Source organism: Chrysemys picta, chromosome 1 (assembly GCF_011386835.1).
Source record: "Chrysemys picta bellii isolate R12L10 chromosome 1, ASM1138683v2, whole genome shotgun sequence".
NCBI lineage: Eukaryota > Metazoa > Chordata > Testudines > Emydidae > Chrysemys > Chrysemys picta.
This window is the reverse complement of record NC_088791.1, coordinates 215,962,291-215,976,690: the sequence shown is the minus strand read 5'-3', so window position 1 is coordinate 215,976,690 and position 14,400 is coordinate 215,962,291. Positions and strand designations below refer to the sequence as shown.

The window sequence follows — 14,400 nt, the reverse complement described above, 5'->3', positions numbered from 1 at the left end:
ACCTTCGCACCAGACAGGAAAGTCACCATGCGGTTCTCCCAGTCATCGCAAACCCAGCTATCTAAGTTTCTAATGATCGACTCCCCCATAACTATTACCTTGACACTTTTGAATGTTTATGTCTGATTTTGTAAGCAAGTAGTTTTTAAGTGAGTGTGAAATCTGGGATACCCAAGACAAATTAGACTCCTGAAACAGGTACAGTAGTGTGGAAAGGTTGAAAGCCACTGATCTATACAACATTCCAGAATGTCTTACAGTCTAATAATGATACATTTGCAGTTAACAGCATTGTGCCTGGGATTTCAGCCATGTGCCTAGATATCAAATTATTAACAACAGATTATGCAACCAGTTGTTTCTTACTGGTGCTTAATTATAATGAACGGAAATAGAACAAGATTAATTGAAAAAGCTAGCTGAAGATCATTTTTAAAGTATTTAATAATTTAAAGGGGTCTTGCTTGTGTTAAGCGATAGCTTAAATTATTAAGAATAGACAAAATTAAAATTGAATTTATTCTCTCTCTCTTCATTTAGGCTAGATTTTTACTCTTCACTCAACTTGAATAATAAAAACAAAAATTGACAGTTTCTATGTCTGGGTCTCATGCACTAGTTACTTTTTAGGTTGCAAATATTGCAGAAAAATGTTTTAAATTCAGTGACAAGTTTATTTGAATTTAAAGATAACTATGAAAGTGTTTTATTAATTTAGTTTGTTTTAAACAGAAATAAAGGGGTGGCTAAGAGAATCAGTTGAAAATTTAGTCTTTCAAAAGGCCTTTACAAGATCTCTCACAGGAGGCTACAGAAACTAGATAGTCATGGAATGAAAGGCAAAGTATTGTCAGAGAACAAAAACTGGCTAAGAGTCAGGAAACAAAGTAAGAATAAGTGGCCAGTTTTTTATGGAGGTATCCTATCTCCTAGAACTGGAAGGGACCTTGAAAGGTCATCGAGTCCAGCCCCCTGCCTTCACTAGCAGGACCAAGTACTAATTTTGCCCCAGATCCCTAAGTGGCCCCCTCAAGGATTGAACTCACAACCCTGGGTTTAGCAGGCCAATGCTCAAACCACTGAGCTATCCCTCCCCCTTCATCATGACAAAAGGTAGAGTGGGGTGCCTGAAGGTACTGTATTAAATCTGGTGTTGTTTAATATATTTATTAATAATCTAGAAAGAAAGGTGAGCAGTGAAGTGACAAAATTTGCAGGTGGCAAAGTTATTTAGGTTAGTCAATTCTAGACAAGAATTCAGAGAGTTAACCCAAGACAAGTGAATGGGCAGATGAAGTTCAGTCATGATAAATTCAAAGAAATGCACACTGAAGGGGTAAATTTAAGCTACTCCTACACCTGATAGGTTTCTAAATTAACTGTGCCAACTCAGGAAAGGGACTTGGGCATCACTGTGAAGACCTCTGCAGCTGCATATTGAGCAAACAAGGATGCATAAGGAATGGGATAGGGAATATTATGGAAAATATTATAATGGTACAGCCTCATCTGCAATATTGTGTTCACTGGTTACCCCATCTCAAAGGATATTATTACAGAATTAGAAGGGGTTCAGAAGAAGACAAAAATGATTGAGGGCGTGGAAAAAATCTTATGAAGAGAGATTGAAGAGAATGGGACTGTATACCTTAGAAAGGAGATTAATAAAAGGCAACATGATAATAGTATATAAAATAATGAGTGGCATAGAGAAGGTACATCAGGAGCTTCTGTTCTTCCTGTCTCATAATACAAGAATACAGGGGTATTTAATGAAATCAAAAGGTGTCAACATTTTTTTGTTTGTTTTTAAACAAAATACGTAATTAGAGAATGGAACTCATTGAAGGCAAGACGTACAAAGATTCAAAGAGAGTCTGTTACATGGATAACTAGAATATCTAGAGTTCTAGTAGTTAATGCTAACAAAAAGTGTATTGGAAGGGAGATAAAAAATTATGTTTCATGGTTTAAACCAACCTGTAACTTATTAGGTATTAGCATGAAGGAAAGATTACCTTGCACCTACCTACTATAGGTATCTTGCACCTTCCTCTGAAACTACAGTGTGGGGCTACTGTCAGGAGACACTATACTGGAGTAAATGGTCCACATATCTGATCTAGTATGGCAACAATGTTAAATTTTGGACCCAAACTACCAGACATTGTCCATTTTACAACAATAATCAAATTATGGCAACAAAATTGAGCTTACATCAACTTTCTAGTAGTATTTCAGTTGTATCAAGGACAATCATTTTATTATTTTTATATATAAAAACACAACATACTCTCAGGTTTCATGTCATGCAGGATCTTAATATCTGGTATGACCTGCCACTCAGATTTAAATCTTTCAAATATCAGTTGCTTCTTTAATGTCTGTGTACGATGCACCTGAACCAACCATTTAATCAAAGAGCCAGACAAGCATGATTTAACCACAGAGTATTTTAAATACTGAACAAACAAAAATTAAGCAGAAATATCCACACAACACCATAAAAACTGGATGTCCAATCTAATTTAAAATATAATTTTAAATAACTTCAGGGATTTATTTCGGTCCTTATTTAAATATTCTTTTTAAAATGCTATTCATAGAGCCTTGCCTACTGGTCATGCTTGCCCTTGGAAACCTGCCCCTCTGGTACAGTCTTCTCGTTGTATAGTTACGTGTCAACAAAAACGAATACACTTAAAAGGGGAGTGGTTACGATTGCGTTTTGTCACTTAAAAAGCATATGCCTTATGATTGCATGTTGAACACCCCAAACAAAGGCTCGCCAGACGTTCATTCCACTTGTTCCCCTAAATTTTATGATTTTGCTAATATTATGCTACACTGCTACAGTTCTTCCACAGAATCCAGGATGAATTCCCTAATCAGCACCAAAATTGAGCCAACTAAAAAGATTAATCTGGATGTAATTTATCTGTTGCAGTTTGGGATTTATTTAAGGTTTAGTTTCTTATTACATGGGACACATGACAATTTTAGGATTAATTTGATTTCACAATTTTTTTAGCACCTTTTACATTTTTAGATTAAATTCAGGCTATAAACCATTTTATGACTGTGGGCAGAGCTATAGTAAAATACAATCACTGCACCCTGCACACATACCCCTCCACTCTGACCTTTGGTAATAACTTATTATTCCATAATATGATCTCAAGTTACACAGCTCAAAGATATTGGCCTATTTTACTCCCATAGTGCAATATGATATCATGTTTAATTTACTTTTCACAAACCCCTAACTCTCAACATTTCAGGTTTCTCCCTCCCATATCTGCATTTCCTGTCTGTATATCTACATGCATTTTTCCAAGCTGAATCTCATTGAATTATTTTCTATTTTTTTAATCTCTCTAGGTCACTTCATTATCATATTATTTACCTATTATCTCTTCTTCCCTTGTGGCTATTTGCAACTGCCAATTCACCAAGTACAACTTTTTATTAGTGTCATTAACATAGACACAGTTCTAGATCATTTATGAAGATATTTGGTTAGACTGGACCTGAACTGAATCAACATCTGTGGGATTCCACAAAATATCTCCTTCAAATCTGACACACTGCTATTTAATATTGTCTGTTTTTTTTTAAAAAATGGTCCTGCCTCCAGTTTTGAATCCATGCAACAATATTCATATCCAAGGCCACATGAATTTGTTTTGGTAGCAGGATTCTGTGAGTTACTAATGCTTTACTAAGATTCAAATATTAATCTTCCAAATTCCCTTTCCCTACTTTTTGAGTGACTTGATAAATTAGCAATGAAGAATATTTGTCAAATTTTTAGTGGATAGATTTCTATGCTGCTTACTGCCCATGATTTTGTTCTTCTCTTGAAACATAGTGATTTTTTCTTAACATTTCTTCTATATTTTACTAGAGATAGAATTGATAGTAAATTAATTACTAGGATCACTCTTCATTTTGAAGACCAATACTGCCTTTGCTTTTTCTAATGATCTGGCACATATCCAGTTTTCATGACATTTCAGAAATATGTCATTCATGAGTTTTACAAATTCTCTTAAGAGCACAGAATGTATATTATGCAGACTGGATGATCTTTGTATTCATATTTAATGTACTTTATTTCCTTACTTGCTTTTTGTCAAGAACGTGTATAATATTGTCTCACTTTCTATTTGTGTAAGCTTCTCAGGTTTTCTTGAAGGCAGATCTTTTTGAAAAGGAGTTTAATATTAGAGCTATTTTGGGATCTTTATTTTCATTCAGTTCTTTAAATAGCTGCTTTCACTCTTCTCTACTGCAGTACTTTTCAACCCAAGAGATACCAGACTACTCTAGGGGATCAAGGCCAAAGAGTAGTGGATGCTGAGAAAGTTATATGGCTCTGGATCTACCTTAAAGCACACTGAAAAATTACTCTTAAGATACAAGTGGCTCCTTGAAAACAATCTTACCACCCTGCTCCTGCTACAGCCTGTAATTCTGTGATAGATGCTCACTTTTACAGAGATCAGGCTTAAGCTACAGCCTATCAGGCAAAGTTCTTCTCCCCTGGCACTCAGCTCAGCTACAATATCTGCCAGCCCAGCCCATGATACACCCCATCTTAGCCGTATATAGTGAGTGGGGAAATAGTAAGAGGCAGCAAAATGAAAAGAAACATTTTTGAAAAGGCAAAAAACAATATAGAAGAAAAGAGAAGATGGACGGAGAAAGGAAGCACAAGTGTGCCAGGGCAAGACAAGGGCAAAAAGGGATGCTCATCTGCTAATCTGTCACAACTGGGAGCTCTGACTAATAAACACTGGTAAGAAATGTTCTAGTGCTGTCCCTAAAAGCCCTTTTAATCTCTTTAAAACATTTGGCTAGCACTAACTCATTCTAATTTTTGCTGACATATTCATTGTCAACTCTGAGGCAAGAATCTTGTCTTCAAACTGGCTAGCACATGGCTGGCTCTCTCCTCTTCAGGATGCCCTGCATTATTCAGTAGCTGTTCTTTCATAGCTGCCGTTGCTTCTTACTCAGCAACTCTTCATTGCTGGAACTTGTAAGTGTCAAGGCAAAGGCATTTTCTGCTGTCCAAGAACTCCCTTGTTTGCAGTTTCCTGTTAAATGTCAGGCAAAAGTTTTCACTGCACCCTTAGTAGACACAATGCATTAACTCAGTTCCCACTTTGAACCAACTCCCTTCTGATTTGCATTGAGTCTGTTAACCGCTAAGCCGGGCTCTCACAGTTTCAAATGCATAATTTCGATTTTAGTTCTGAATGAAGTATTATTCACGTCCTGTCCTAAATTGTTCTGTAGCATTGTCAGAGCTGTTAGAGAGTTGCCATATTACATCCCCAAAGCAACTGCATTTCAGTGTTGGTGAACAAATTGGGGATAATAAAAACAAACTTTGGTAGACTAAGGAAAAGTTTGATGAACCCATGGAAGTTTGACATTAAAATACTGACTAAATGTGTCAAGACATTAAATAAGAAAGACCACAAATTACATGTCTCCTATCTAGTTTATTTTATTTATTCTGCATGCACCAAAACAGTCCCTTGAAAACTCAGGAAGTTGAAGCTTTAGTTCTAATTTACACTGTACTTATTTCAACAAAAGTTTCTCTGCATGCCTTTGCTTATCTAACTCTGTTAGCTTACAGTCACTCATTTATCTGAGGGTATTTCAATACCCAAACAGTTATAGTGGCATGGCTGCAGCTGCACCCCTGTGGCACTTCAATGTAGACACTACTTACGCTGACGGGAGAAGTTCTCCCACTGATATAGTTAATCCATCTCTCTGAGAGGAGGTAGCTAGGTCGACAGAAGAATTCTTCCATATGCCTAGTGTGATCTACACTGGGGGTAACTCAGAGATGTGGATTTTTCACATCCCTGAGAGACATAGCTATACCGATGCAAGTTCCCAATGTAGACCAGTCCTTAGTAAACACTTAAAAACAGAATAAATTTATTTGTAGAGAAATTGTCCAGAGGGAACATGCATTTATTTCTAATTATTGCAGGTCAGCACTGGACCCGCGGTAATCATTCTGCCCAGTTTAATGTACAAATTTTATTGTACATTATTTATTTATGTACAAAAAAGACTCATTATGGAGGTGTCAGTAAAGACCCCATCTAAATTTGGTGAATTAAAAATCTAGAGCAGTGTTTCCCAAACTTGGGACGCCGCATGTGTAGGGAAAGCCCCTGGCGGGCCGGGCCGGTTTGTTTGTTTACCTGCCCTGTCCACAGGTTCAGACGATCGCAGCTCCCACTGGCTGTGGTTCGCTGCTCCAGGCCAATGGGGGCTGCAGGAAGAGGTGGCCAGTTGGCCCTCGGGAAACACTGATCTAGAGTAACATGAGCTTTTTCACTACATGAATTTTAAGTATGTCCAATTATTTCTATTCTCTGATTTTTTTTTTCTTATGCATTTCCTAGAATCTTTCTAGTAACTAAAAGATAATCTCTCTGCAGAGGAGGGTACTTAATTTAAGCAAGATGTGCACTTTGTCCTTTGGTCAGCCACTGGAGTGTGTGGGCTGGCACTCTGTTCCTGTGTTCTTCATCCAAAACTATTATATTTTACTTCAGATGAGTCATTCAGTAATAACTCCTTTGATCTGTGCTTTAGGTGGGAGTATTTTATGAAGTAAGGGAAAATGTAGTGCATCACCAAATTTCTTGAATACAGGCTGCAATCAATCCAAGTTTTAATTTAATAGTTCCCCATGATCTATTGAAATTGCAAAGTCATTCAGCACCCACAATTACAGTGACCTGCTCTCATTATCCTTTGTTAGAAACTGATCTCCCCATTTCCTGACTATCCTGAAAATGTTCTGACTCCAGTGTAAATAGTTCAAAGTCTAAATCAAACAGTGTTCCGATTCCCAATAACCATCTCCATGCCAGGGAAATAAAAAGACAGTACAAGTTGCTTAGGAGTGGTACATAGGCATCAAGAAGCAGAAAAAAATCAAGATTTTAAATCAGAATAATGTCATCATTCATGCAAGCCAATACCTTTTTGTATACTATGTAACAGTTGTAACATTTGAAAAAGTTCAGATGCAGCAGAGTTTACCCATGACCAGTAAACTTTAGTACTATTTAGATGTAATTTAACCGAGGTAAATTTTATGATGCAACAAATCATCTTTTGAAACTTAACATGACAAGGGATCAAGAGACTTAAAATTCATGTCAGCCCAGCCAACACAGTAAAATTTTAAATAAGAGTATAAGGGAAAGAGAAGAGAAAAGCAAGGAAAGGGATCTATTTCACTTCAACTTACCATGTGAGGTTTCCTAATAAATTTCCTGAAAGGTGGTTTTAGGAATCTTATAGGTTTTTGGAACCCATCAATTTGAGAGTTCTGTAATTTTGAAAAGCTACCGTTGTGCTCATTCCTGATTGGATACAGAAAATAAAAAAGGAATGAAAACTAAGCCATCAATATTTCAAAATTAAGCTATTTTAAAAATTTCAATTATGTACAAGTATTAAAAAATATGTTAAACTGGCACATTAATTGACAAATTACTAGTGGTCCATTTTCACTGTCTAAACCAAAGTTAAATGAAATTATCATTGCATTCTGGTACACAGATTAATAAACAGACAAGTTGGTGATTCTCAGTGCCTTCTTTAAATCCTCATTATACAACTGAAAATCTTTGTACAAATGATTCAACGATGCATGTGCTTGGCTATCCCTGCCCTCTGCTGGCTGGAATATGTTAGACCTAATTTAAATTATTTTACAGCTTGAACTTGTCTCAGCCTAGTGTGGCTGTCCAACATAGCTCTATGTCTTAGCGTTCTTATAAAATAGAGAGTTCTATTATTTCAAATGGAAGAAGTCTGCATTTTTGGAGCTAAAGATCACAAGTTCTATTCCTCATACCACATTCAGAACACAGTATGACAGCCAGCCTCTATTTATGTACCATTGATAGGATTGTCAAAAGCATGTAAGGGCCTGTCCACACAGTACAGCACTGCAGCAGCACTGATACAGCACATCTGGTGAAGATGCTCTATGCCAACAGGAGAGAGCTCTCCCGTTGGCATAATAAAACCACCTCCATGAGCTGCAGAAGCTGTGTCGGTGGGAGAAACTCTCCACCAACATAGTGCTGTCCACATTGGCACTTATGTCGGTGTAACTTATGTCTCTCAGGGGAGTGCTTTATTCACACCCCTGAGCGACATAAATTATACTGACATAAGCTGTAGTGTAGACATGCATTCCTAAATCACTTAGGCTAAGTCCCCTACTTGAAAGTCATGTACTCAAATACTGAATGCCAGGGTTTCTCAACCTTTTTCTTTCTGAGCCCCACCACCATGCTATAAAAACTCCACAGCCCGCCTGTTCTACAACAACTCTTTTTCTGCATATCCAGTAGATTAAAAGCCCTGGCTGGCATTAGGGGGTAGCAAGCAGGGCAACTGCCTGGGGCCCCACATCACGGGGGCCCGCAAAGCTAAGTTGCTCAAGCTTTGGCTTCAGCCCACAGCGGTGGGGATCAGGCTTCAGCCCCAGGCCCCAGTGAGTCTAGCACCGGCCCTGCTCTCTGGTTTATTTTGGCGGACCCCCTGAAACCTGCTTGTGGCCCCCCAGTGGGCCCCGTACCCTTAGTTGAAAACCACTGCTGAATACAACATACTCTTAGCACCCTGGATTAAGAGACAAGAACAAATTTTGAAGGTGGAATTTTAAAAATCTGGTTTTGACCAATGTTATGCATGTCAGATTAGACCACAAATGATCCCTTCTCTAGGCTAAAAATCTATTAACCTATGAAAGTGCAGGATATGAAGAAACAGTGCATGAATTATGAAGAATCCTTGGCGTTACATGGCACCAAAAGCAGCAAATCTGCAAAGAGCAAGAAGAAAAACTACATTTCTTCTCTAGGTCCTGCACAAAAAATTATTTTTTCCTACAACTTTTGAAGATTTCACAATTGTACACTGGTGTCTTATATAAGGTTTAAATATAAAGCTGAAGAATAACTGCCTGAAACATAAGACTGGGGTTTATGGTTAGCAGTTTCAAATGCATAAAACCTGGAATGCTGCTTTAATATGCTTTTTATATTCTCTCCTGATAGAAAGAAAATAGCTCATTCATGTAAGCACCACTAAACAGTCTTCTAAATAAAACCATACAAATTTTGTAATTTTTAAAGCTCTAAATTAAAACAGACATTATGCAGTACACAAAAGAATGCTTACTGATATTATACCCCTAGGTCTCCTTCCTGAACAGGCCATACTACTCACTCTCTTTTATTTAGTATACCACAAATGCAGTATTGTCAACATCTACCTAAGAAAAGATTCACCATAAAAAGAAGCAGCCACTAGTAGTCAAGATTTAGCTTTGGGACTATACAACTGACCATTTCCATTTGCCTATTCAAATTGCTTAGCATCTACTTTTAAATAAGAATTTACAGTATGGCCTAAAAGCATTTAAATGTAAATCTCTATTGTTTGAAAATATATAGTTATAAAATGAATTCCAAGGACACTCATTGAGATATACTGGATGAGAGTTGAATAGCAGTGAATCAAGCTAATCACTTACATAATATATTCTGTATGATCTTCCATGAAAGTTCTCGTCAATTTTTAAAAAAAGGAAAACATGATGACGATGTTACAAACTGACAAAGGAAAGGAAATTAGTTCCTTCTCCCCTTAAGTCTGCACCCAGTCCAAGCCACAAATTAGTTTTCTAATCAGAAGGTATTGCAACTTATTATGTAATAGGCTTTGTATTTAAAATAAATATGCACTGGTATGTTATGACATATCATCAAATCAAGCCCTATTTCATTACAATTTGACAGTTTCCTCCACAATTATTCTTTTCTGTACAAAGAAGTCATCTCTGTATATTCAGATTAATTTTTTAAGGTTAACCAGTGAAGTACCATATATACTCGTTCATAAGCTGAATTTTTTTTAGGAAGGGAAGCACCAGAGAAGGGGGTCGGCTTATGAACGGGTAAAAAGAGGGAGAGGTGGGACACAGCCCCTCCCCCCAACAGAGGGAGCAAGGAGAGGCAGCACAGCCAGCAGAGACAGAAGGGAAGAGGCGGCGCCAGAGTCTCTCCGCTTCTGGCCACACTGCTCTCCCCACAGCCTAGGAAGCAGCTGCAGCTCCGGGGCTGGCAGGCTGCAGCCATGACGCCTGGCCCACCCCCCAGAGCAGGCTGTGGCCGTGCCACCCGGCCCAGTCCGCTGGAACATGCTGTGGCCACGCCGCCCTGTCTGGCCCACCGGAGCAGGCTGCGGCCGCGCTGCCCAGCCTGCCGGAGCAGCTCCAGCCAGGCCAGAGACATCCTCCCCTGGCCCTCCCCAGATAGGGTGTGAAGGGATAGGATGGGGAGAGAGTGGAAGTCTCGGGCTAGGAGTAGGGTCATGTGGGGGGTGGTCACAGGGGTTACTCCCCTGACCCCCAGATTCTACCCCCAAAATACATTTCCCCACTAGTTGCTGTCCCGGCCCGTCCGGGTAAGCAGCTGGCATGCCGGGACGCTTTGTTTACTTAGGTTTACCTCCGTGCCTGCAGACACTTGAGGTAAACAAAACATCTCGGCCCACCAGCGGCTTATCCTGATGGTTCGGGAGCCAAAGTTTGCTGACCCCGAATTATAGGGTCAGTGCTGAATGTCCCCACTAATCAAGCAGTGGGAGGCACTCTGTGCAATAATAAACTGTAACTAAATCTTTTGAAAAAGAAATCTCTAAAATACTCTTGGAACTTCCTGCTTCACTGAAGGTATCCCAGATGGGGACATCACAAATAGCAATGGTTGCACAGAACAATTCATTCCAGAATACTGTCAGCAAACCAGAGAATTCCAAGAGAATTCTACAACAAAGGGGAATTTTTAAATGGTTAAAAAAAATCTATTTGAATTCAATTCCTTCCTCCTTCCCAGAGCCTGGCCAATGGGAACATTTGACACAAAGCTTAATTTTGATTTTCACATTGCAGTTCACCTTTATTAAAAGTTAAACCGTTCTCTCTTTCAAGGCTGTTCTTTGTTACTATAGAATAAAGTCTAGGTGTGTTTATAGTGGATTTCAATGGAATTAGATTTTGAGACTCAAAATTCAAGGACCAACCTTAAAAACAGATGCAAAAAATTTCTGATGACCCTACAGACTCCAGTATACAGATGTATTCACTAAAGGTAGATTACCTTTGAATTACACTGTCTATGTGAAACACTCTCTCATCTTCATTCTGCAGCCTCTCTTTTCTCCTCCTCTCTATATCATGCCGTAGATCATTTGGATCTTCTAGAACTCTCACAACAGTCTAAGTAACAGGAAGGGAAATTTTACTGAAATTATATTGGATATATAAAATCAATTTAAAGGCAGGTTACTTGATCCATACAGTAGGTGCTGTGGCTTGTCTTGTGCTTGCAAAACCATTTTAAAGAAGTGTAACCATCTGAGTGTGGGTAGGAGGCTGGCATGCACATTGACCCATGGATACAAAGTTCAAACCTTGGTTATAAAGAACGCAGCTCTGCAACTATCTGCTGATCCTCTCTGCTTCATTTTACTAATTACAAGATCTCAAAGTAACAGGGAAGAAGGGTCAGTGTACAGTTGAAGAGACAAAATATTCACAGAACTCAGTTACTGGTACTTAGGCTGCCATTCTCCTTCATGTAGTTACCTCTGTAAATTTGCACTGTAGTAGATTAGCAAGCAGGAAGAGGGCAGAATACTTAATTAAAAGACCTCAGGCCTGCCCTCCTATTTGGCTATGGAGTTGAGAAAAAAAGTACTGAATAAACTAAGCTATGAGTGGAATTCCAAGTGGGATCCTTACAAAGAAAGGTACATTAATGACAGACTGGTAAGGTGGCTCCTCTGTTAGAAAGGGTTCCAAGTCCCTCTTGGTGCTGGAACTCTTTCAGGCCTGGTATAATGAAGTGAGAAATATCTGTTTAATGAATATGGCACATGAGACTCTGCATTTACAATGGCCAAGATAATGAGCATCCTACCAAACACTCAAACACAATAGCCAGGTTTATAGCCACGAAGGGAAGGCTCCTCAGCCCCAACTCAGATGTTTTATCAGGGCTGAGAAGAGAGATGTCAAAGGGAACACTCAACCATTACAAGACCCCAGGGCCTAGAAAAGGAAGGGGGTACAGGTGAGCTAAGAGGGTCTGCCCCAGGAGTCAATGAGAGCTGACAGGCTAGCAAGGAGACAAAGAGTGAGAAATGCAGAAACTGAAGTAGTGGCAGTCGGCTTCTCATAACCCAGAGGTGGAGATAAATGGGCTGGCTGAAACATGTGAAAGATTGCAATTAGGGGTTAGGTAAAGAGAAATATGCATGTAAATTTGTATTATGTTTATCCTTTGCTCTGTATGCTCTGTACCATTAGTGAATGAATAAAAAATGGGGGGCTGTGTTTTGAAAAAAGCTGTTTTGGAGTCACTATAGCTACCTCAGTGGTCAAAGGACCCCTGAGAGAAAGTGGTGACAGGTGCCAAAGTTGGGCCTGCCACATTAACACAGGTGGGAAACAGGGGAGCTGACAGCCATAGACCCAGTTCCAGAGTAGTTGAAGTACCTGGTTCCACACAGAGTGAGGTGCAAGAAGCCATGTCTGCCACCTAGGGGGTACTTGAGAAGGACTAAAGGGGCTCAAACTTCACCCGGTAACTGTGACATCCAGACACATTACTTTAACCATCTGGATAATCTCTAGATCAGGGATTCTCAAACTGGGGGTCGGGACCCCCCAGGGAGTCACGAGGTTATTACATGGAGGGTCACGAGCTGTCAGTCTCCACACCAAACCACAATTTGCATCCAGCATTTATAATTGGGTTAAATATATAAAAAAGTGTTTTTAATTTGTAAGGGGAGAGGGGGCCACACTCAAGAGGCTTGCTATGTGAAAGGGGTCACCAGTACAAAAGTTTGAGAACTACTGCTCTAGATGGAGATCTCATCTCCTTTGATCTTGTTACCAAAGTCCTCAAATAAGATTACTTCCAAAATGGCTTAGTTTTTAAAGGTCTGTTTTCACATCTAATTTATTCAGCTAGCCTTTCTCAGCATGATATAAAGCTTTGAGCAGAAGATATAGATATATGTTTCATTTTAGATCAGGGTTCAGCAACCTTTCAGAAGCGGTGTGCCGAGTCTTCATTTATTCACTCTAATTTAAGATTTCGCGTGCCAGTAATACATTTTAACGTTTTTAGAAGGTCTCCTTCTATAAGTCTATAATATATAACTAAACTATTGTTGTATGTAAAGTAAATAAGGTTTTTAAAATGCTTAAGAAGCTTCATTTAAAATTAAATTAAAATGCAGAGTACCCTGAACCAATGGCCAGGACCCAGGCAGTGTGAGTGCCACTGAAAATCAGCTCACGTGCCGCCTTCGGCGTGTGTGCCATAGGTTGCCTACCCCTGTTTTAGATGATGCTCAGATACTACGCTTTACCCAGAAATATTAACTAAGCATGCTGCACTGCTTTCTCTTTGGAAAATACTAAACAAGAAGGGTGCACCATTAAAGTCTGGATTTTACTCAGCCATCAGGAAGACAACTTTTCTGGAAAGAAAAGGTAGAGAACAGTTCCCCAACATTCAAAAGGAGTAGCCATAAGCCTACTAAGAACCTAGCTCAACATACAGAAGTTAACAGGCTGGTGAACTGGGGGATTAGACCTTTAAAGGCAATGTGCTTCTCCATACAATCCTGAGCTTGGCAACAAGGGCTTACCTCTTGAATGTTTCTTTGAAACAACTACATCAAAATTGTCTTGATACCTCAGAGAATAGAGGACTATGGGACTCTGAATGGGCTGCTATAACCCATTTGTCTTTCCTCTTTGGAGAAAGACTGAAGTACTTGTGATCAGTTGATCCAAAGCCTCAGATAGAGTGCCACATGGAAAGGCCTAGTCCCACTTTTCTTATTTGCATCTTGTTCTGATATCAGAGAACACCAGCCAAGTATCCTCAAGTCGGTGCCCTTTTCCCAAACACTTTAAGCACCTAGTGTGAAATGCAGTGCAGTGCTTGAAGCCTGGGTGCTTATCTGGATCCACATTAACTAGATCCTAACATTTTTTAAACAATATGTAAATACAACTATAATCATTAAAGTACATTGACAATACAGTTGGTTTGAGGTAAATAGTGCTGAGGCTGCTTGTGCCTACAAAAAGAGAAGTACTCAGGACAACTATTTAGTTTAGCAGGAGGGGAAGGAGGTTAGAGCCTTTTATAACCCCAGGTGGAACACTGGATCCATGGGTTAACTGGCATCAGCTCAATATTTAAACTGCTTTCAAATGGTCCTGGGTTCACAAAGCATAGCATGAGT

At 39.2% G+C, this 14,400-nt stretch overlaps 1 protein-coding gene across 4 annotated transcripts in view; it reads right to left on the bottom strand.

Annotated features, from left to right (window-relative positions):
- Positions 1-14,400, bottom strand: part of BCLAF3 (BCLAF1 and THRAP3 family member 3) — a 69,304-nt gene that overhangs the window by 18,918 nt on the left and 35,986 nt on the right. For 3 of the 4 annotated variants that reach the window (XM_005281577.3, XM_005281579.5, XM_065579659.1), the window contains exons 8-9: positions 11,229-11,347; positions 7,298-7,412 (exon numbers count right to left, since the gene is read on the bottom strand). In XM_005281577.3, the coding sequence (XP_005281634.1) occupies positions 7,298-7,412; positions 11,229-11,347 (234 nt within the window). Of the gene's footprint in view, positions 1-4,911; positions 5,103-7,297; positions 7,413-11,228; positions 11,348-14,400 lie in introns of those variants that run through there. The other variant, XM_042844657.2, reaches the window with a different exon arrangement.